Raw genomic sequence first — 20,731 nt, forward strand, 5'->3', positions numbered from 1 at the left:
TTTTAGGCAAACTCTTCATGACAGATCTTCTCAGATCTTTTAATACACTATAATTCACTGTGAAATCGTCAAACCTATAGGCATTTCTCAAACTTATTTTGACCATGGAACACATTTGGTTTTTTGAAGTACTTCAAAGCAGTAAAGACAGAATATATGTTGGAAAATGCTGTTGAGTTACACTCTAAGTTAGTCTGTGAATGGGTGTACAGGGAAAAGGGGAATAGCAGTAGCTTAAGAAGAATATTTAGCCCATATAATCCCACTTGGGTGAAGTAACATGTATTCAAGGATATTAGCTAGATCACTGTTTGTACTGGCAAAAAATTGGAAATAACCTAAAATATCATCAATGGGAGAATGATTACATACATTATAATATACATATACTAGAATAACATGCAACTATAAAGAAGTCCAAGAAACGTCTTCTTAACTGAAATAGAATGATCAAAATACATTGCTAAGTGAAAAAAGCAAGGTGTCAAGTTGTATTTATAGTTACTATCATTTGGGTAAAAATGTGGGGAAAAGATATACATACACATATCTTGATAACTAGTAAGTTGCTCCCAGGAAAGAGAACTGAACAACAGAGGGTGGGGCAGAACTGGCTCACAGTCTATCCTTTTGTGCCTCTAAAACTTCTGAATGTCATTAACTGTTCCAAGACTAAGTAAGTCACATTTTTTTGAAAAGAGGACATTCTTAGTACTTTACACATAAGAGACAATGGAGGTGACAGAGGGAAGTGGCAGCATCATGCGTCACAGCTACCAGACATAAATCTCAGCAAAACAAAGCTATATTCCTCAACATGGCTCACTTCCCACTACAAAGCCCTTTTTTTACTGAGCCTGTTAACAACCCCCAGCAAAACCCAACAATCTTCACCCTCACCAATAGACTACTTTACCTTACAGGGACTTTATTTATAGAACTGAATGTCTTCCTTTTTACCTTTATCCCCTGTAAATTTCTGGCTTCTTGTTTACATTTCAGCAGCTCTTTCTGCAAACCAAATATAGTTAGGTCAGATGGAGGCATCTGGGTTGCTTCAGAAGCATTGCCTCATTCTGTCCACAAGAAGACAAAACCCAGTTGACCATTCCATGAAAGATTAATCCTCTATGCAGGCAGGAAGCAGATGCAGTTCAGTCAGCAGTAAAGACTGACCCACAGAAACAAGAACAGGACCTATTCCATTCTTCTCTGCAACATCCCTACTGAACTACCCAGGTAGAGAAGTGTCTTGCCAAGAAAGAAGACACCCCATATATTCCCTTAGGCTCCCTACATTTAGTAATCTTCATTCACAGGGAAACCTAACCACTATACTCTAAATCCCTCCCACTGACTTGTATGATCACATGTCTATCCCAAAGTCACTAAAGAATTATTTCTGCTTTTAATGTTCGGCAGAGGGTTGGAGTTCTTTAAGTCTCCAATGGGCTATATTGTTCTAAGTGTACCAAACAAAAACACACTTAGTCAAATAATGAAAAACCAGGTGATTAACCTTCCATTTCAATAGATTAAATACATGCATAGGACTGCCACTAAAAGAGACTTTAGAAGGAACACATTCTCTCCTACTGCATCATGTAACATCTTATAATTAGCATATCTAAAACAGGATTTTTAACCTGGACTGTGCGGATGGGCTCAAAAGTTACTTTGCTATTTTCTGGGGTGTTTTTTTAACCTTATTATTTTTTAAATGGTATATGGTGGATGTCTCTATAATTTTGTTGAGATGACTGCAGAACCTGGAAAAGCTGTTACTGCTACTGATATATAACATACTGTTATTACTGGTCTTTTTATCTAAGTTTATATATGTCTCTCTCTCTCTCTCTCTCTCTCTCTCTCTCTCTCTATATATATATATATATTCATTCTACACAAATACATACATAGACATATATAATTTAAATTTTTGGAAACTTTAGCTGTGCTGTCAACTTAGGAAAAATGTCCCCCAGGTTATCATTTTGAGTTGGCACTATTCAGAAATTAGCAGCCAAATTAAACTTAATTTTTTCTATTTGTACAGGGTTAATGCACCACATTAAATATGTAAGAGATTATCAATGTGGATTTAATTATGGAAATTAATAAAACAGTCTCTAAATAAAAGTTTGGGTCTGTGAGTATGCACATACACATATTTTCTAGGGAGAGGATTAATGACTTCAGCTATATACCTATGACTCAAAATAATTTTTAAAAATTAAAAACACTGCACAAACTCCTGAGTTCAAACTCCAGTCCTACCAAAAAAAAAAAAAAATTAAAAACACTAACCTAAAAGAATTCTGGGAACTATTCATAAAAAAACACCACACTGATGCTAGATCCATTTTTTTTTTAGTTAACAAAGAAAAAGTAGAAATATTTCAAACATATAAAAATGTACAACCAATAATGCCATAGACACCTATTACCCACCACCAAGATTAAAAAGGTGCTACCTTTTTCTGATACATTTTGAATGCATTTCTCTTTCAATTAAAGACATCATTCAGATACAGCTAATGTCCCAATGCTAAATCTTTTCCCTCCCCCAGAACTGTCCTGAAGCTGGTGCCTAACATTTCCATAATTTTTTTCAAAGGGCAAAATATGCATGTCTTGACATACCTTTAGGTCCTGATTCTCCTCCACACTCTGATCTAAGCGGCTCTGGATTATAATCTGAACATAGGACAAAAAGTGATGGTTACGTACCTAAACTGTAAAGCTCATGGGCCATTCATTCAACAAATGTCTGCTGTGCGTCTATGAGTGCCATCTCTACAGTGTGGAAGTAAAGACCAGGAAACAGCTCCTCCCTCTAATGACGCAGACACCCAACATGCAACAAGTAAAATTAAAGCTCAGGTGTGTGGGGAGCAGAAGATGGAGTACAAAGAAGGAGAAATGGCAAGAATGAAGCTAAAAAGGAAAATAAGGGCCAGGTTATGAAGAGCCAGTGAAAATAAAGGAGAAACTGGTGGGAAATTTTATGCAAGGTGATAACAAATTGAAATTTTGCCTTTAAGGCAAATTATTATTTCTGTTTTATAGAAAATGGATTAGAGGATGATAAAAGAGGAATCAAGAACCAGGAAAACCAGTTCAAAGGCAGCTAGAATTCAGAATGAAAGCCTGAATTAAATAGTGGCTCTGAGAATGAAAAAAAGTACATATAAAGGGGAGTATCAGAAAGGATTCAGGATGATACTCAGATTTTTGTTTGGGGCATTTTGGTAAATGTAAAAAGACATTTAGTTTCAGTGGTGGGTAGAGGACAGAAAAACTTTAATTTAGGACTCATTGAAATTGAGATATTTATAGGACATATAAATGGAAATGGTCAGCGGGCCATTGTATGTTGCATACACAGAGAAATCTTAGCTGGACACTCATATTCAAAGGATGATAACACTGCCCATTCTGTCTAAGACAGAGTGAAACGCTGAGGAGCACCAACATTTAAGACACAGGCAGGGGCTGGCAGAGTGGTTCAAGTGGTAAAGCACCTGCCTAGCAAGTGTATGACCCTGAGTTCAAACCCCAGTGCCACTAGGAAAAAAAAAGGCACAGGCAGAAAAAGGAAAAAGAGAAGCTTCAAAGTGAACCTGAATATAAACTATAAACTCAATGAGGGTAACTCTTAGATCAGTTTTATCGTTACTGTACCTCTAGCACCTTGAAACAGTATCTGACACAGAGTGAACACTCAGTAAATACTTGTTGATTGGATAAATGAAGAAATCGAGAAAGAGTAATCAAAAATGTGGAGTAAAACTCAGGAAGAGTTGGAGTCAGGAAAGAGCATTTCAAGAAGGCGTGGCAAATAGAATCATATGCTAAAGAGAAGTCAAATGCACCAGTTGTAAAAGTTGGAGCTCACCAGTTGTTCCTCGGGATGGACTCCTGGTTCACAGAGGGCCAAGGGCCTCTCCTGTTCATCTTCAGGTAAGGATCCATTGAGCAGTAAGGCCTAAATAACCACAAAGACAGCAAGAAAGTTTAACTTCCCACCAGATGACTTAATCCAGAGTCAGGCTTGGTATGTTGACCCCAAATTGAAATCACCACCCAGTTTCCTCTAGAAATCTCCTTGGTAATTTTTGCTTCCTTGGAACTTCCAATGGCTCCTCTGAGGTCTAGCTCCTTTTTTCAGGCTCATGCTGCGGGCCTCCTTCATCTCTCTGCACACACATGATCCCCCTGTTCCAAGTCTTCTTGGTCCCAGAAAAAAATACAAAAGCAAATCTTCCCTTTAGAAGTGACAGAATACATTTCAAACTCGAGCTGCTCAAACTCTTTTACTAGCTGGAAAGGGTACTAAAAGCAGTGCAAAAAAGTGTACTAGAATGAAATCCATTGAAAGTACTGAATTGTGATTGTTTGATTTTTGTTTGTTTGTTTTAGTAATTCTGCATTTTTACTCCCTAAAACAAACTGGATAGAAGAAGAAAAACACCAGTGCTGAGATGTCCTCATTCATTTTGCCTTCAGTCTTTTTTTTGATAGAATGTTAGTAAGTAGAAATAAGAGGCAGATTTACCCCAAAGCTAAGAAAGCATCCAGCTTTAGGCCCATGTGCACTGCCTCTCTCAAGGCACAGGCCAGGTGCCAGTGGCTCATGCCTGTAATCCTAGCTATTCAAGAAGCAGAGATCAAGAGGATCATGGTTCAAAGCCAGCCCAGGCAAATAATCCACGAGACCCTATCTCAAAAAACCTCTCACAAATATAGGGCTGGTGGAGTGGCTCAAGGTGAAGGCCATGAGTTCAAACCCCAGTACCACCAAAAAAAAAAAAAAAAAAAAGACCCCATACCTAATATTTATTCCTTATTCATACTCTCTTATTCATAAAGAACCCCCACCCCCATTATAACTGTAGGATTCCTGCAGGTGTTATAAGACCTAGCAGTTCAGTGTCCCTATTTTATATCATTGTCTGTCTCAATTCAAAAGAGAAGAGTTAAATCAGAGGTGAAATCTTATTTCAATAAATATAACACAAATTCGTCATAAAAAGAATGTTCTAAAATCCAGTCAATCATTGGTCTGCTAAACACTAATAATAAATTTTAGTAAATCAAATTATTTGGTTATCCCATTGGAGTCAAGGCAAGAGGTAAAGGCATATCTAAGAAGTTACAGAGCTGCTGGGAGCTAAAGGAGAGCAGTGTTACAGACACAGTGACTAATAGCAGATTGTTCAGCAGGCTCTAACTAAGGCATCATAAGTCAGACATCCTGGATGTGGCTTGGCATGCAACTTGTTCATCAGTGAAAGAGTTAAGAAGCCCTGTGGATGCTGTGAGTCCTTTTGTATTCTACAATGGAACTGAATTCTCATTGTGGTCATGTGGCTGGGAATTAAAACTCCTCTGTTTGCAGGGAATATTAAGATGCTGACTTTCTGCCTGTCAATTTTCTTCTTTTTCTGTTTCATTTGCCATGGAATTTCTCCCAGTGAAAGAAATTCAAACCAAACTGAGAGCCAAACCGATGGATATCCAGGTTCACATAATACAAATTATCCTGGGAAAAACTGGTTAGGTATAATTCCAAAATTCACCCTGGAATACCTCCTGATAAAGCACATGAGAAAAAAAAAAATCATTAAGATATCCCTTAATGGAGTGGCAGAAAAGGGATCTAAAAGCCTCACAAGCCAGACATTTTTTAAATACTGAGCAAATGGGGGAAAACAACAACTTTCTTTGGGAATGTTTAGATAGCAAACGTTCCTCCAACCCTTCTCAGTTCCTGGGGCATACATTATGCAAATTGTTTTACCACCAATCTCCCTTTTTTCCTTTGGGAACCTTTTGTGTCCCCACCCTGTTGCTGGCTGGCTGGGAGCATGCCCTGCATTGCCTGCTGGCTGCCAGAGCCACACACATAATGTGGGCTTTGTTTACGTGTCCATAAATATTTCACAATTCAGAAGCAGTGCAGTTCCCAGCACAAACAGAAAGGAATATTCCTAGGCAATTTCAGGGTCATCAGCACACGACAAGGGCTCCCCCCAAACAGAGACGGTAGCACAAAGATACAGGATTGAGGGGTCATTCGGGGTGGGCACTATGTCAAGTGGGTCAGATGGTCTCTGGGGGAAATTAGCCAAGCTGACACTGCAGGTAGAGGAAAAACTGAGGGCTTTGTTGCTCAAGGAAAACCTCCTCTACCTGATCATTATGTCTTGGCATTCACCTGCAAATGCATCAGGAGTGGGCCAAATCCCTTAGCTGGACTCAAATGGAAACCTGGCGGCATTACTGACTCTTCCACCTTTCCAGCTGCAGAATTCCTGGGAGAAAATTCCTAACTATTCATTAAGCTATTCTTCACTGAAAGCTGCAATTGTAAGTCTGTAGCCCCATAAAAGAGAGAAACCCACCTGTGAAGCAGAGTGGGAATAAGGGCTTGATAGGGGTGGTAATCGCTCTGGAGCTTGCAGAATTCCTAACATCTGTACCATAAACAACAGTCCACAAGGTCTATTTAAAGCAGTCACATGTAATGACTTTTTACTCTCTGTGTACTCTATCTAAACTCCCACTCGACTTTAACCTCATAAACAACTAAAATCAGGTTTTTTCAATTGATACTAGTGAGTTAAAAATGATAATTGGTGCGCAAGGACAAACTACAAGTGAAAGAGTACCTGTAGTCCTGATATCATTTTCTTAGCTTCCTCCATTTCTTTTTCTAAATGTTCTTGTTGTTCCAACAGCTGTTCTTCCCATGAGGTTTCCAGATAGGTTCCAGGGCTCCCTGGCTGCCAGTCTCGGGATAATGGAGAGTCTGTCTCCTCTACAAAATCAAAGGAAGGATTACAGTCCATGTTGAAGAAAACTGATTTCCGGCAGTTCTGGCAGAAAGCGTAACAGAGTACTTCACAGGTTCAGGTCACCTGCCTTCTGAACCTGTCCTCACAGACAAACCAGACTCTCCACCAGGTGGGGTTGTGAGGCATAAAGAACTAGCTGTTAACCCCAGCTCCAAGTTCAGGGAGGCACCACTCACTCTCAGGGAAATCCACCTCTTAACCCTTAGGAAGGAGCAGGCATCTGGCTATCTATTGGAGTCTTGACATGGGACAAATAGATTCTACTCTTAATTCCCTAGAACTGGCATTCCCAGAGCCTGATTTTCCCAGGTACAAAGGAAGGGACTGTTAAAAGCAATAATTCCTGCTGTTACTCTGGAACTTTAGATGGAAGGCCAGGATTCAATATTACTTTGACTCCACTGGGTATAACTGAACCCCTTGCACATATAAGGGTGTGAGTCATACAGGAAACAAACTAGTAAAGCATACTCACAAAACTATTTAATATTGTTCCCTAGTTTTGTTTTATTTCCTTTTTTTTTTTTTTTTCTTTTTTTGGCAGTACTGGGGCTTGAACTCAGGGCTTCATGCTTACTGTGCAGGTGCTCTACCACTTGAGCCACTCCATCAGCCCCTTTTTGTAATGGGATTTTTTGAGATAGGGTCTCACAAACTATTTGTCCAGGCTGGCTTCAAACCATGATCCTCCTGATCTCTGCCTCCTGAGTAGCTGGGATTACAGGCGTGAGCCAACAGTGCCCAACTATTTCCCTACTATCAAAACCTCTGGTGTCCTTGTCCATTTTATCCTAATGCATTTAAAATGCAATATGGACTAGCAAAGGATATGAACGCTGAGTAAGGGTCTTTTATTCAGAAGAGGAATATAATAATTCTTCTGGATTGTGGTGAAGATTAAAAGAAGTAACTTATATGCAGGGCCTGGTAGTAACTGACCCAGGGCAAGCACTAAATAAATATTCTCTCTCTTTCCCAAGGTCCTAGGAATTTCTGACTCAGTAGCACAACTGACTCTTTGGTACCAACACCAGGGCTGAGGGGAAGCAGTTAGGAAGAACTGAATGCCAGTTTTTCTTCTGATGGCTCCAATTTCACAACAACCCTTATGGATGAATAAATTCAATCTAATTCTTGTGTTTTGCTTCTTCCATGCTTCTCTTTTTGTTTAGGTAAGAAAAAGAGAGAGAGAGAAATGAGACAGACTGAAGAGAAGTCTAAACAAAGGGAACTCTTTGTGGTATTTTCTGTAGCTCTCATACCAACCCTGATGTAGCCCTGCTCTGTATTGCATGTTCTTACAGATACCTCAGTCTATACCATATATTCCTGGCTCCAGGGAATACAAATTAAATTAGAGAAGTGCCAAAATTATAAGACAGGAATAATAGAAACTATTTGAGTAAGGCTTCTGACTTTCCCAATGTCATTTCCTAATTCATAGGCAGGCAACCAGCTAAGAAAGGGCCTGTCAATGCTGCTGCAAGATTTTTTTTTTTCTTTTTTGGCAGCACTGGGGTTTGAACTCAGGGCCTTGAGCTTGCTAGGCCGGCACTCTTACCATTTGAGCCAGTTGCTGCAAGATTCTTGGCAGCTGGGACACAAGGAAGAACAATGCTCAAAGGCATTGTAGCTGACACCCCTGGATGCGCAGACCATGGAGAGGAAAAAAGGTCAGAGACCTTAGAGGTCCAGTCAGGACCTCCAAACTCTTCAAGCTGGGGAATCTTTCTTTGAGCCAACCCAAGCAGGCAGACAGGCAGACAGACAGTACCTGTTCTGTTCTCTATTCCTTCAGAGGGAATAATCACAAAATCTGCCTTTTCCTCTGACTGAGTTATGATGGATTCACTCTTTGCACTGTGGATTGGACTGGGTGAAGTCAGACTGTGATCAAAGAAAAAGGAAAAGAAACAATCATTACAAACAGTTGTGTAGAGGCCAGTTTTGATCATTTGTCCCAGAGACATGTTCTTATTCATCTTACTCCGAGTGCTCAACACAGTACCTCGTCCACAGTAAAAACAGTATTTATTGAATGATGAACTTGTTGAATGAATGTTGACTGAAGGAATAACCCAGTCCTAGGAAGTCTTTTCCACAAAAAGGCTGCCTTTAAACATAATTGACTGAGAAGAGAATTATCAGGATAGGCAATCTAACATTTAAAAACCTATGTTTTTTGTTTTTTCTTTTTACCTCCATCCCTAGGCCCATGTTCAGAGACTGATGTCAGTATGTATCTCAGTAGCTTTTGGAGCTGGAAGGAGATTATATTTCCAACACAATGATCTCTCTTACAAGCAACACCAGCACAGTGATCACAGATCAGCTCTACACTGATCCCAAAGAAGGGGACTATGTAAGGGTGACTTGGGGTAGAAATTGCTGGAGTGTATACAGTGCTAGGCCAGGCAGAAGAGCACTGATTTATCAACAACTGAGCCAGAACATGGTAAGAAGTGTAATAGGTTAAAAGGGGAAAGACCTATTGTGGTGGTTAAGGTTTACTTGCTTTACTCACATCAAATATTTACACCTCTGCCACAGTGTTTTTCAAATTGTCATCAGAAACCTCTTCAAAAGCCTCATGTTCTGATGTAACTACCAGCCTTGGGAGGAATGTTCAGATTTGCAGGGAAGCAGATGTTATGTCTCCAGAACAACAGCAAATGGACAAGATGGGAACGTGGGGCTGATACATCCATCCGGTAGGGATAAAGAAGTCTGAACAGCCATTTCTCTGCACCACAACTGAAGAACATCAGCCCTGAAACACTCTCAGGGGCTCTGGGGTCTACAAGCTCAGCCCTCTCTTAGGAATTCTTTCCAAATCCATCACCCAGACAACAGCAAAAGTGTCTAGGATTCACTGACCCACTTAATGTGCCCCTGAAGTCTCCCAAGCTAATCCTCATAACAACCATCAGGAGTAAACTTTCATCTTTCTAGAAACCAGAAAAAAGCAAGAGCCAAGCACAGTGAAAATAAGCCAGAGGTTTCGAAACCTGTGAAGCAATCTGAGGACTGGTGCCTCTCCCACATATATCCACAGGTGAAGAGCTTTGGTTGAGTACTGTGTTCTCTTCCTACTTAGAAATGCAGGAAAACATTTAAAGTGTGTGCTACTTTGAATTAAAGAAAATTGCTTTACCATGTCTATAGATCAACTCAAACAGACAAAAGGATGAGGGCTGGTAAGAAGTGGTACTCAGAAATGGTGAGTGCTTTCTACAACTTTCTTGTCCATTTTTCACCACTGACTTCCAAGTCATCATAAATTAGCTGTTGGAAAAGCTCTCCTCTAATGGTTTTATGTCATTTATAAGGAGCACAGATTTAGGACTGCTTGGGCCTCAGCAGTTTACTTCTTACAGAAATGGGGATCCAGGTGCAGGAAGAACCCTACAACAGCTGCACCTCTTTGCAGAATAAGACAACACCACTTTCTCAGCTGAGAAGGTGCTATGGGTGACATGTTCCACTGCTTGCACTTGGCTGGACCACAGGAGGTATGTGCGAGACAAAGGGGAGGGGGAGGGTTTAGTGTGAACCTAGGATGGATTGGAAAACTGCTTTCCTAAAAGCACAGACGCATGCTCAGCCCCACCTCTTATGTCTTCAGAGTAGGCTCCCATATAAGGGCGGAAGGAGGCGGATATCTGCATACCCAACCCCACTGGGGGCGTGGCAGAGCAGCCAGAAGGAAAACAACATTTTTCTTTCTTGAATTGAGGCTGCCGGGTGAGGCTGCCACAGAGATAAGACCAGGAAACTAATGACAAGTCAACAGATCAAAGACCCAGGACGGACAGAATCCTGAGGCTCATACCAGAGCAGGCGTCACGCCGCCCCCGCCCCAAGAACCTCTATGGATGGGGAAAGTGCATGAAATTCTCGGCATAGGGTTAGAAAAAGTATCTTAATACTAATCAAGTACAAGACTTAGGCTACTCCTCGATTAGCTTAAAGTCCTGTTTCGTAAACAAATAATCCCTTACCTACCATCCTAATCCTCTGAGCTCAGAAAACCCAGTTGTTACAAATCATTGATACATTTCATAATTCCCACAGGTCTAATTTCTCTCTAATCTTAATTTATCAGACAAACAATCCACCAGCAAAGAAACTTCCAAATTAGACTCATATCAATTTTTAAGAATGGGTAACAGACGACAAAAAAGAGTCCTGCTCTCCCCACTCCCCAGCCCCCACCCCCCCACGAAGTGCAAAGACAACAGGGTGGAAAGGGCCATTCCTATTCTCTATAACTGGCTCCAAATTCCTAAAACCACCGTATTTTATAGTGATAATCCCAGGGTAGCAGCCTGATCTCCCCAATATAGCGCCCCCATTCGTCCCCAGTCCCCAGCTGCCTCTGACCCACAACATCCTCCAGTCCTGGCCCTGCTCCCACCCGTGCCCCGATCTAGAGCCAAAGTGGCTTCAGCTCACCATTTGACTTGCGTCCCGCCCATGGTCCCCCTCCAGGCTCCAGCTTCAGCAAGCCTGCTTCCCTGGGTGAAGTGGGAGACTGAGAGTCACATCACTCCCAAATTCGGCCACATCCCCCCCGTGCTGGGCCCAAAGAATGACTTCAGGAACAAGGCAGCCAGCAGAGCGGCCGGATCACCGGAGAAAGTGGGAAGAACAGAGGCAGGCGTTCCGGCTGCAGATCTCGGGATGCTCCGGGTGTGAAGCACGCTGTCCCGGGGGCTCAGACCCTGCAGCAGCCCGGCCTCTGCCGAAGCCGCCTCCCCTCGCAGGCAGCGGGTCGCCCGCAGCTGCATGTCAGCGTCCGCGATCGCTGCATCCCCCAAGACCGAGGCATCTCAACCCATCTCCCACCCCAGAGGCTCCGGCTGCGTGTCAAGCACCCGGCGAGCGAGCAAGCGATCCTACTGCAAGCTGCCTCCCCAATCCCGCCCTCTCGCCCCCTCCCTCCCCACCCTTCCCAGGCTGTCACACACCGTCAGCCAGCACAGGCTGGGACCGGGTCCCACCGCGGCTCTGTGCAGAGGTAGCAGACAGACAGGGCACACGGGCGGGCGGGGGACCCGGAGCCCCAGGATGGGCGGGGGAGGGGCGGCGCGTTGGAGGAATCCCGCAGGGCTCTGGTGGTCCCTGCATGAGCGCACCGCACCGCACCGCACCGCAGCCGCTCCACTCGCCTCGGTGGTCGCGCGGGGCTGCACCAGGGCTCTCCTGGCCAGTGCGGGAGCGGGTGCGGAAAGCCCGCAGGGGAGACCCGCCGTGAGCACTCCCCCTCCTCCTAACCCTCCCGGGTTTCCAGTGTCCTTTTTTCCCAACTAAGGATCATTTTGCTTGGATAGTTGAGAGGTTGGCCCGAGGTCTACGGAGCAACAGGCGGGCAGAGAGCCTCGCCAGGGCGACCCTGTAGCAGCAGGGGAAGGCAGTGAGGCACCAGGGTTATCTTTCTTATTTTCTGAGTCACTCCCTATGCTGAACTGCTACATCCCGGGGTTCCTGACCCCTTCTGGGGTCATAGGGCCATCTGGTGGGCTCCCAGAGTGGGGGATGGGCGTGGCAGTGCCAGAGCCTGTTGGGTCCCTGGCAGCTGTGAGAAGGCTTCTCCTTCCTGAGGGCTCAATGACTAACAGGCAGAGTGCTGACTGAGCATCCCAAAGACCGGCATGAGAAAACTGAAAAATCAGGGAAGAAAACAGAAAGGGGAATGCAAACTATTTTCCTCTGACCCCTCTCTTAGAAAACTGTCACCATTAGCCCTTTGCAGCGTGATTTCCAGTGGGTACCTCATTCACAGGCTCACAGCTCCAGCCCCAGTCTGAGTTCTCCTGCCTGGGGGAAGGAAGCAGGTGCCTGTAGGAGACCCAGGCTCTTTTCCTTCCCTCTCCCCCTAAATCAGGCAAGCACAAGTTCAGGAGAGTGGAAGGCCTGCAGAAACATCTTTTGATTCTGTACCAAGTGCTAGTCCAATCAGCAAGCAAGAAAGCAATGGTTTAGAGCCTCATTAAAAACACACTGTTGCTTAATGGGCACCAGTTTCCTTTTGGGCTGATAAAGATGTCTTCCAACTGGATGTTTGCACAACATTATGAAGGAACTAAATGACACTGAACTGTACACTTGAAGATGGGTAATGGTTACCAGGATATTAAAATGCCGGAAAGAGTTCCATAAGATCTCAGTAAATTAGGAAATGGTTTGTCAAAATAGAATGGAATAGTATAAGGAAAAGAAATACGAGGAAGGAAACAAAGACACATAAAATGAGAAACAGCTAGACTGATCTAGAACAGACTATGTTGGATTGGAACAGGAGAGAAACAATCACCAGAGCATAAATAAATTATGATTCAGCAACCAAATGAAGTTAGTAAATAAGCCAATGTGATCTGGGATATGTTTATGGGAGCATGATGTACATGAGCCAGGGAAGTCATTTTTTTCTGCCATTATACTTGGCATTGGTCAGGCTTTTATTAGAGCAGAGTGTCCTGTTCTGGTTTCTGCACTTGGCTTGAAAGGAGATAGACAGCCTCTCAGCTACAGTCATAAACATCATTAGCCCACTCAAATGCATACTCATCTGCCACAATTCCCAGCCCTATAAATGAACATGGAAACATTAACGCTTTAGACAACTCTCCACAATTTTCCTCTCATGCTGTGAGCTCTGTACAGACCACAATACACTCAGACTCCAGGACAGTGCAATGCCACAGGCAGCTGATACACACAAATGTCAGCCATTAGGTTGTGCTCTGATAGGGCTCTGTCATGCCCCCATGTGGTCACAGCTAAGCACTGGCACAGGGCTCTGCACAGTTCACCCCACCCCCACATACCAGTCAGGGCTGACAGCTAGCTCTTTAATACCAAACACAAACTGAGGGGGTTGGGGGAAGGGTGAAGTTACGGCTTGGCATGTGTTAGGTAAACAAGCTACTCCCCAGCCTTATTGATGCTGTATTGCTACTTGCAGCTAAGAACCCCGAGAATCCCCAAGAATTCAGCTTTCAGCCAAGATGGTAGTGGTAAAGGATCCAAGGCCACAATTACCTGGAACAGCTGGACTCAGATGGGGACCTTTGCTGCCCTTCATACTGCTGCACCAGCGCCCGCACGCTCCAGTATGGATTCTCAATCTCCTCATCCATGCTGCTGTTCCTATAGCCAGAGGCACCAGCAAAGGAGAGGGTGTTAGTCCTACTGCTCAGGTCAACTCTGCAAGCACTGACACCCTACCACTCTGTGAGCACTACCAGTAAGAAGAAGAACAATGCAAAACCCTCACAGAGGACCCTTAACATCTGGTAGGGAAGGGAGGCAGAAAAACAAGTAACTTCACCAATCTGCAATAGCATTGCAGCTACACAATCTCCCTCAGCTGCTACACAATCCCCAAAGTACTTCCTGCCTGGACTCTCCAGGACAGCTCAGCCTTCTGGATACATCCAGGACAGCGCCATCCCCAGGTGGACTAGAGCATTGCACCTACATATCTCCCAGTGAATTAAACACACTGCCAAAGGCATATAATTTAAAATCTTGCCACCAGAGCAAAAATTTACCCTCGTGGTTCCTTTACAGTCTGCTAACTGAAAAATAAACATTTCAAAAGAGCTTTTCTCTTTTGAAATGCCCACCCCAGCCTCCAGTCCATGTTCTTTTCTGCAGTGTGGGACTGTTCAGGTGATATTTCCATCTACCACACTGTAGATGTGGTACATCTTCTAACAGAAGAAACACCAGAGAGAGGGATCAGGTCCCATCCCCGGATTGCTATCCTTACCTCTGTCTGTATCGGAAGACATCCCGTCCTGACCGTGACATGTCATGGCACACATCAGCCAGAGCAGCAGCTGCTCCCTGGGCCACAGCAGTGGCACAGTGTGGTTGGTGACTCTGCAGAGGGGCTCTGCAGTCCCGTCCTTGGCTCACTGTCCTGCTAGAGCCGGGTTTGAAATGAGCTGCCAAGGCAAGGACCAGCCTCATGATGGACTTCAGGTTTCCTTCCACAATATCTAAAGGACAAAGCAGAACAAGATGTCCTCAGAGGGTGCCAGAGGCTGCACACTTATACTCTGTAAGGCAGTCATGGTCTCTGTCCTCACAAAGCCATGTTCAACAAGGAAAACAGGCTTAAAAGCAATAGTGATAAAGTATGATAATGTGTTTTGATAAATGGAATACTGGAGTCCTTGGATGCTCAGAGTACAGGTATCTTAAGGGCTCAGGGATGTGTTCCTAGAGGACAAATGAGGCTGATTGATGAATAGTGCTTCATGAGATAAGAGAGAATGGTAAAGAATAATAGGGAAGAAGGAGCAGTAGGTGAGAAGGGCTGAATGTGAATGAGAACAACAGATGACAGCTGCACTGTCTGATGTTGGAGCCACAAACCACATGTGGCTACTGAGCACTTAATGTCAGTACTCTGAACTGAAATTGTGCTGTAAGTGTAAGACTACTGTACAAGTGTTAAGTACTTAGCATACACACAAAGGAATGCAAAATATTGCATTAGATTTAGTATTAAAGTAGAATGCAAAATACCTCAGTAACTTTTTTATATTGATTTTATGGTAAAATAATATTGTGGATATATTGGGTTAGATAAATATATTATTAAAATTAATTTCACTGGATCTTTTTTATAATGTTGCTATTGAAACACTGTGGTGAAAAAAGTGAAAGGAATTTAGCATTAAAAAAAAAAAAGGACCAGGCCTGGTGATTCTTCCAGCTACTTGAGAGGCAGAGGAAGGAGTACCGAGTCTGAGACCAACACAGGCAAAAGCATGAGACTCTATCTAAAAACCAACTAAAGCAAAAAAGAGCTGGAGTGTGCCTCAAGTGGGAGAGGACCTGCCTAGTATATGCAAGGCCCTGAGTTTCACTAATCCTCAGTTCCAAAAAAAAAACAACTCTGCATAGCTAGAGCATGGGGCCCAAGGGGAGAAAGAAAAGGTGATAGGTGATAGATACAGCGGGAAGAATCAGAGGTTGCGTCTTATGGGACAGGGTAGGCCATAGGAAGGACTCTGGATTTTAGCCTAATGTCCTTCAGGTGCAGAGGAGTAGCACAGGTACTGTAGGTACCCTTAGGTCATTCTGCCTGCAGTGTGGAAAGCAGAAGGGAGTGGGACAAAAATGGATGTAGCAGGACTAATTAGGAAACTGTTGTGTCTCTCTGGGTAAAATACAATGATGCCTTGAATGACAGTGTACCCTCAAAACAGCCCACTTTACTGGGCCAGATCCCCAAGCCCACTCCACATAGAGTACTTTGTCACTCTAAATTCTGAACTAGAGAAGAAAAAAAAGGAAAGCAGACAAAAAAATACCCCAGCATGATAAGAGATCTGGTGAAATCTATCATGCATAGATTAACAAAGAAATGGATAAAATGGAAAGAATGCAAAGAAATGGATAAAATTCTATTTGTTTGGCTTCATAGCCATTCAAATGGGAAAAGGATTGTTTGATACCTCCCACCAGATGCTCTCAATGGTTAGTGTTTGCCTATCTGAACGATCCCAACACAGAGAACCCTAAGAATCCAGCCTGAAAGGAAGACTCCCTTTTGCCCCCTTTCTTACCAGACTCACGGGCAATAAAAACCCAGAAACTGACACTGAAACAGAAGGAGGTCCTGGGGGCTGTGATTTCTCTGGACACCTGCACTGCTCCTTCCTCACAGCCTGGGAAACCCACCTAAGTCGTGCACTGCAGAAGTCCCCTTTCTCCTGCTGGGATATTCTGACAGCCAAAAAAGAAATGCTATAAATTATTTCCCTTCTAGAAACTGGATGGAAAGAGCACAGGTTATGATGATTTGTATTGCCAAGGAATTTGAAACATGTAATTTGTCTTTATTTTTGATAATTTAAATGAGATATTCTAGAATTAATTTTGTCTTTTATTCCCTTACCATTAATTTTCCTTCACAAACTCAAGCAAACCTGTATTCAATTAAAATGAATACAGGCTGACTGTGGTGGCTCACACCTGCAATCTCAGCTACTTGGGAGGAAGAGATCAAAAGAATTGAGGTTTTAGGCCAGTCTGGGCAAAAATATGAGAACCTACCCCAAAAATAACTAAAGCAAAAAGGCACTAGTGGTGTGGCTCAAATGGCAGAGAGCCTGCCTAGCAAGTATGAGGCCCTGAATTCAGTCCCTAGTACCTCAAAAAATAAATAAATAAAATGAACACAGAACTTTTATCTCCACTCAAGTATCTGCATTTGAATTTTGATAATCACTACATCCTAAGAGGATATCTTTCTTTATGGAAAAATGGTATGAGGCCTGATCCCATTCCAGTCTACTCAGAACCCCTGTGACCTGACCAAGGGCCCTTCTAGACTGATGAGCACCACGATCTACCTAGAATATGACGAGGCACTGACCTTTGGCTGAAGTCTGGTGCATACGGATCTTTTTGGAGGCTACAAACTGTAGCACTTTCTCTACATTATTCTTCATCTCTTGTTGGTTACTGGGACTCAACTGCACCCCACTCAACTTTTCTCCTGCTGTTAGGAGAGAGAAAATATATGATGTCATAGGGAGGAAGTTAGCAAAGTTTCTTAGCACCTGGACACAAGGGAAGGAAATACTTTTCATGAACACTAAAATTATCTGTAAATATACAAGTGAATTAAGTCCTGGTGTTCATAGTTTGAACGGGGAAGAGAAAATCAAAGCCTTTTAGAAGGCCTTCAAGTTTTCAAATCTAAATCCACAGGTCTATGAAGTTACTGTGTGTACATTTATTCATTCAACAAATATTCATTGAGCACCCACTGGGTGCCAGGCATTATTCTGGGCCCAACAGAAAACAATGAACAAGGTAAATGAAGTTCCTTTCCTTACAGAGTTTACATCCATAGGTATGGCAGATAACAACCAAGTTAACAAATCAATGTTAATATAATCTCAGGTAATGGTAAGTCTATGAGAATAAATAGTGACCATGGCCTCTCTGATAATATATTTGTGCAGAGCCTAAATAGAGAAAGAGAGGTTCAGATTTGAGGAGGAAGCATCTGAGCCTGAGGAAGCACAGGTACACACCCCAAGGTGGAATGAACTCAGTGTATCTAACGAGCAGCAACAAGACCAGTGTGGCTGGAGTGGAGTGAGCAAGGAGTTGAGTCCCAAGAGAGTTCGGAGAGCTAAGCACAGCCAGCTCATGCAGCTTTGCGGACCACGAAAAGAGCTCAATGCTATTCTAAGTGTATGAGAGAGTGATGGAGAGTTTGAGACAAGGGAATAATATCTGTGTGGGTACAGATTACGTAGGAAGAAACTGGGAGGTTAGTCAGAAAAATGATGAAAATAGTCAAGGCAAGAGTTAATGATGGTTTGGTCTAAAGTGGGAGAGTATGGCTGCTGAGAAGTCAGACAGTAAGTATATTTTGAATATAAAGCAGACAGTACTTGTGACGGATTGGCTATGATACATGAGGAAAAGAATAATTAAGAATGTCTTAAAAAAAAAAGAATGTTTTCTGAGTGTTCTGCTTTAACAACTTTGTGAATGGTAATGTGATGTGTTCCTTAGATGAAGAAACCTTGAAGACAAAGATTGGTGAGTGAAAGGAAATCAAAAGCTCCTATCAGGACATGTGAAGTTACAGCTGCATGTGAGACATCCAAGCAGAGATGGTGGATATTCATGTGTAGAACTCATGGAAAAGTTAACGGCTGAACATACAAGTTTGGGAAGAGACCTCAAATATTTCTAAATAGCAAAGTCACAATATAAAGTAGTACTGAGGGCGGGGGTATAGCTCTGTGATAGAGTGCTTGCCTAGCATGCACGAGGCACCGGGTTCCACCTCTGGCAAAAAAATTTAAAAAAAAATAGTATTTAAAGACTTGTGTTTGGGAAGATAAGAATATATATTGACCTTGTTTCTAGATGCATAGGATTATCTCTGGAAAGCAATGAAAAAAACTATTAACACTGGCTGCCTCCAGAATGGAGAAATACAGACAGAAAAAACACTTCTGACTTATTTATATCGTATTGTACCATCTGGATTTCCGGACAACCCAAGTACAACCTACTGAAGTAAGTGTTTCAAATGGGCTTTGGAACTAAAGCAGACCTAGGTTTGTACTTCTACTTTGGTTCTCATGGTTATGTGACATTGCAAAGTTGCTTAGCCTCTCTACACCTCTTAAAATGAGTAAAATAGTGCAGGTTGACTGTGACTAATTCATATGGTCCTCAAAAAGATTCAGAATTTGGAGCATTTCAGATTTCAGCATTCATAATGCTTAATAGTAAGTGTTATATTCAAATAACCTAAATTCAAAAAAAAAAAAAAACCCTGAAATCTGAAACATTTTTGGTCTCAAGCATTTTGGATACGGGATACTCAACCTATATTTATATCTATATCATAGTTAGCTACCTACTAAGTACTCAATAAATATATCTTCTCTTTTAAGCTTGCTTCCTGAAAGTGGAATAATAACATCTGTTTCCAAGGGTGTGAAGATTAAGTGAAATTAAACAAGGTAGAAAGTGTTTAATCCTGGCAGCTACATTTCCATTTCATTGTTACTATCACACTCTGATGAGTTCATGAGCTGCCCCAAGGTATTCAAGGATGGGCTGGCTGCCTGCTACAAAACTTGCTTCTTCCATACCACTTGCAGGCCCCACATATCTCAAGGACTCCAAGCAAGATCAGCTAACTAATAAAACAAGAAATGTTTGAGTACTTATTTTGTGCACTTGATTAAGGGTAGTGGAAACAGAAAAATTATACTGTCAGTTCTTTTTTCCTCTTTCCTATTAGCATATATTAATTGTACAAAGGGGTTTCATTGTGACATTTCCATATATCCATATAATGTTGTACATGCTATTAAATAACTCAGTCTATACAGCAGAGATAAGTAGATAAATCAAGATTACCACGACTACCTACCTATTCAATGAGAGAAATAATAACAGAGTTGTGGGCAAATTCTCTGGATATAAGGTTACCATCTAGTAAGAGTGATACCAGGACATCAAGAGGAAGAATCCTTTTATTAAGCATATAGTAGTGAGTATCACAGAGAGGTCCTTTTGCTGGTAACATATACTCTGTTTGCCTGGCTACTACTTCCTTTTCTGGTGTCAATTTAGACAAAGGTTCTTTTGGCAAGCCTTAGTTTAGACATCAATTCTTCTGGTAAGCCATTCCTTAACCCTAAGACCAGGCAGAGTGTCCCTTCTATGTATGCCCCTCTGTGCTTATCCCATAAGAATACTAAGAACAACAACAGAATTGATTTTACTTTCCACTCTTTCCAATTAGTTTGGGAGACTCTTAAGAGAGTAGAATGCTCATGTATTTCCAAACATAATACGGTGCCTGGCACATAGCATTTATTGACAATAAATAAATGAATTAACCTTGGGTAAGTATTTTAAGTCTTCTCTATTTCCACTGCCATACATTCTAAAGAAGAAACAACCTGCTTTGAAGGACATATGGAGGATAAAGAAGGTCACATTCTATGCTCGCATCAGAATCCAGGGCCAACTGACCAACAATCTCGATGAGATATGCCAGAATCACCCCATCCCGGAGATCCTGTCGCAGGTCCTGTACAGGCTTCACTGATGGCCTCTTCTTCAGCTGTGCATTCACCCAGGCCACATATGCCTGCAGCTGTTGCTGGAAAAGAACAAGGTGGAAATAAGGGAAAGGAGTCATAATTAATCTTATTCTCTATCGTGCACCCTGTAAGGCAACATGAGAGACTGGGATAGGATAATCTATATCTAGGAGGAGAAGGAAGAGGTTTTAAGGAAAGAAGAAAAATACCATCGTGGTAAACTTTGAGCATGTTCCAAAATTCTCTGGTTTTATG

General features: G+C 42.5%; 1 protein-coding gene across 1 annotated transcript in view; it reads right to left on the minus strand.

The window, feature by feature from the left end:
• Positions 1-20,731, minus strand: part of Dixdc1 (DIX domain containing 1) — a 63,153-nt gene that overhangs the window by 20,666 nt on the left and 21,756 nt on the right. The window contains 10 exon segments of the mRNA XM_074066733.1: positions 961-1,011; positions 2,644-2,697; positions 3,899-3,988; positions 6,675-6,823; positions 8,635-8,747; positions 13,905-14,012; positions 14,638-14,869; positions 17,260-17,385; positions 20,333-20,370; positions 20,372-20,535. Of these exon segments, the coding sequence (XP_073922834.1) occupies positions 961-1,011; positions 2,644-2,697; positions 3,899-3,988; positions 6,675-6,823; positions 8,635-8,747; positions 13,905-14,012; positions 14,638-14,869; positions 17,260-17,385; positions 20,333-20,370; positions 20,372-20,535 (1,125 nt within the window).

This window comes from Castor canadensis, chromosome 2, assembly GCF_047511655.1.
Source record: "Castor canadensis chromosome 2, mCasCan1.hap1v2, whole genome shotgun sequence".
NCBI classification, from domain to species: Eukaryota; Metazoa; Chordata; class Mammalia; order Rodentia; family Castoridae; genus Castor; species Castor canadensis.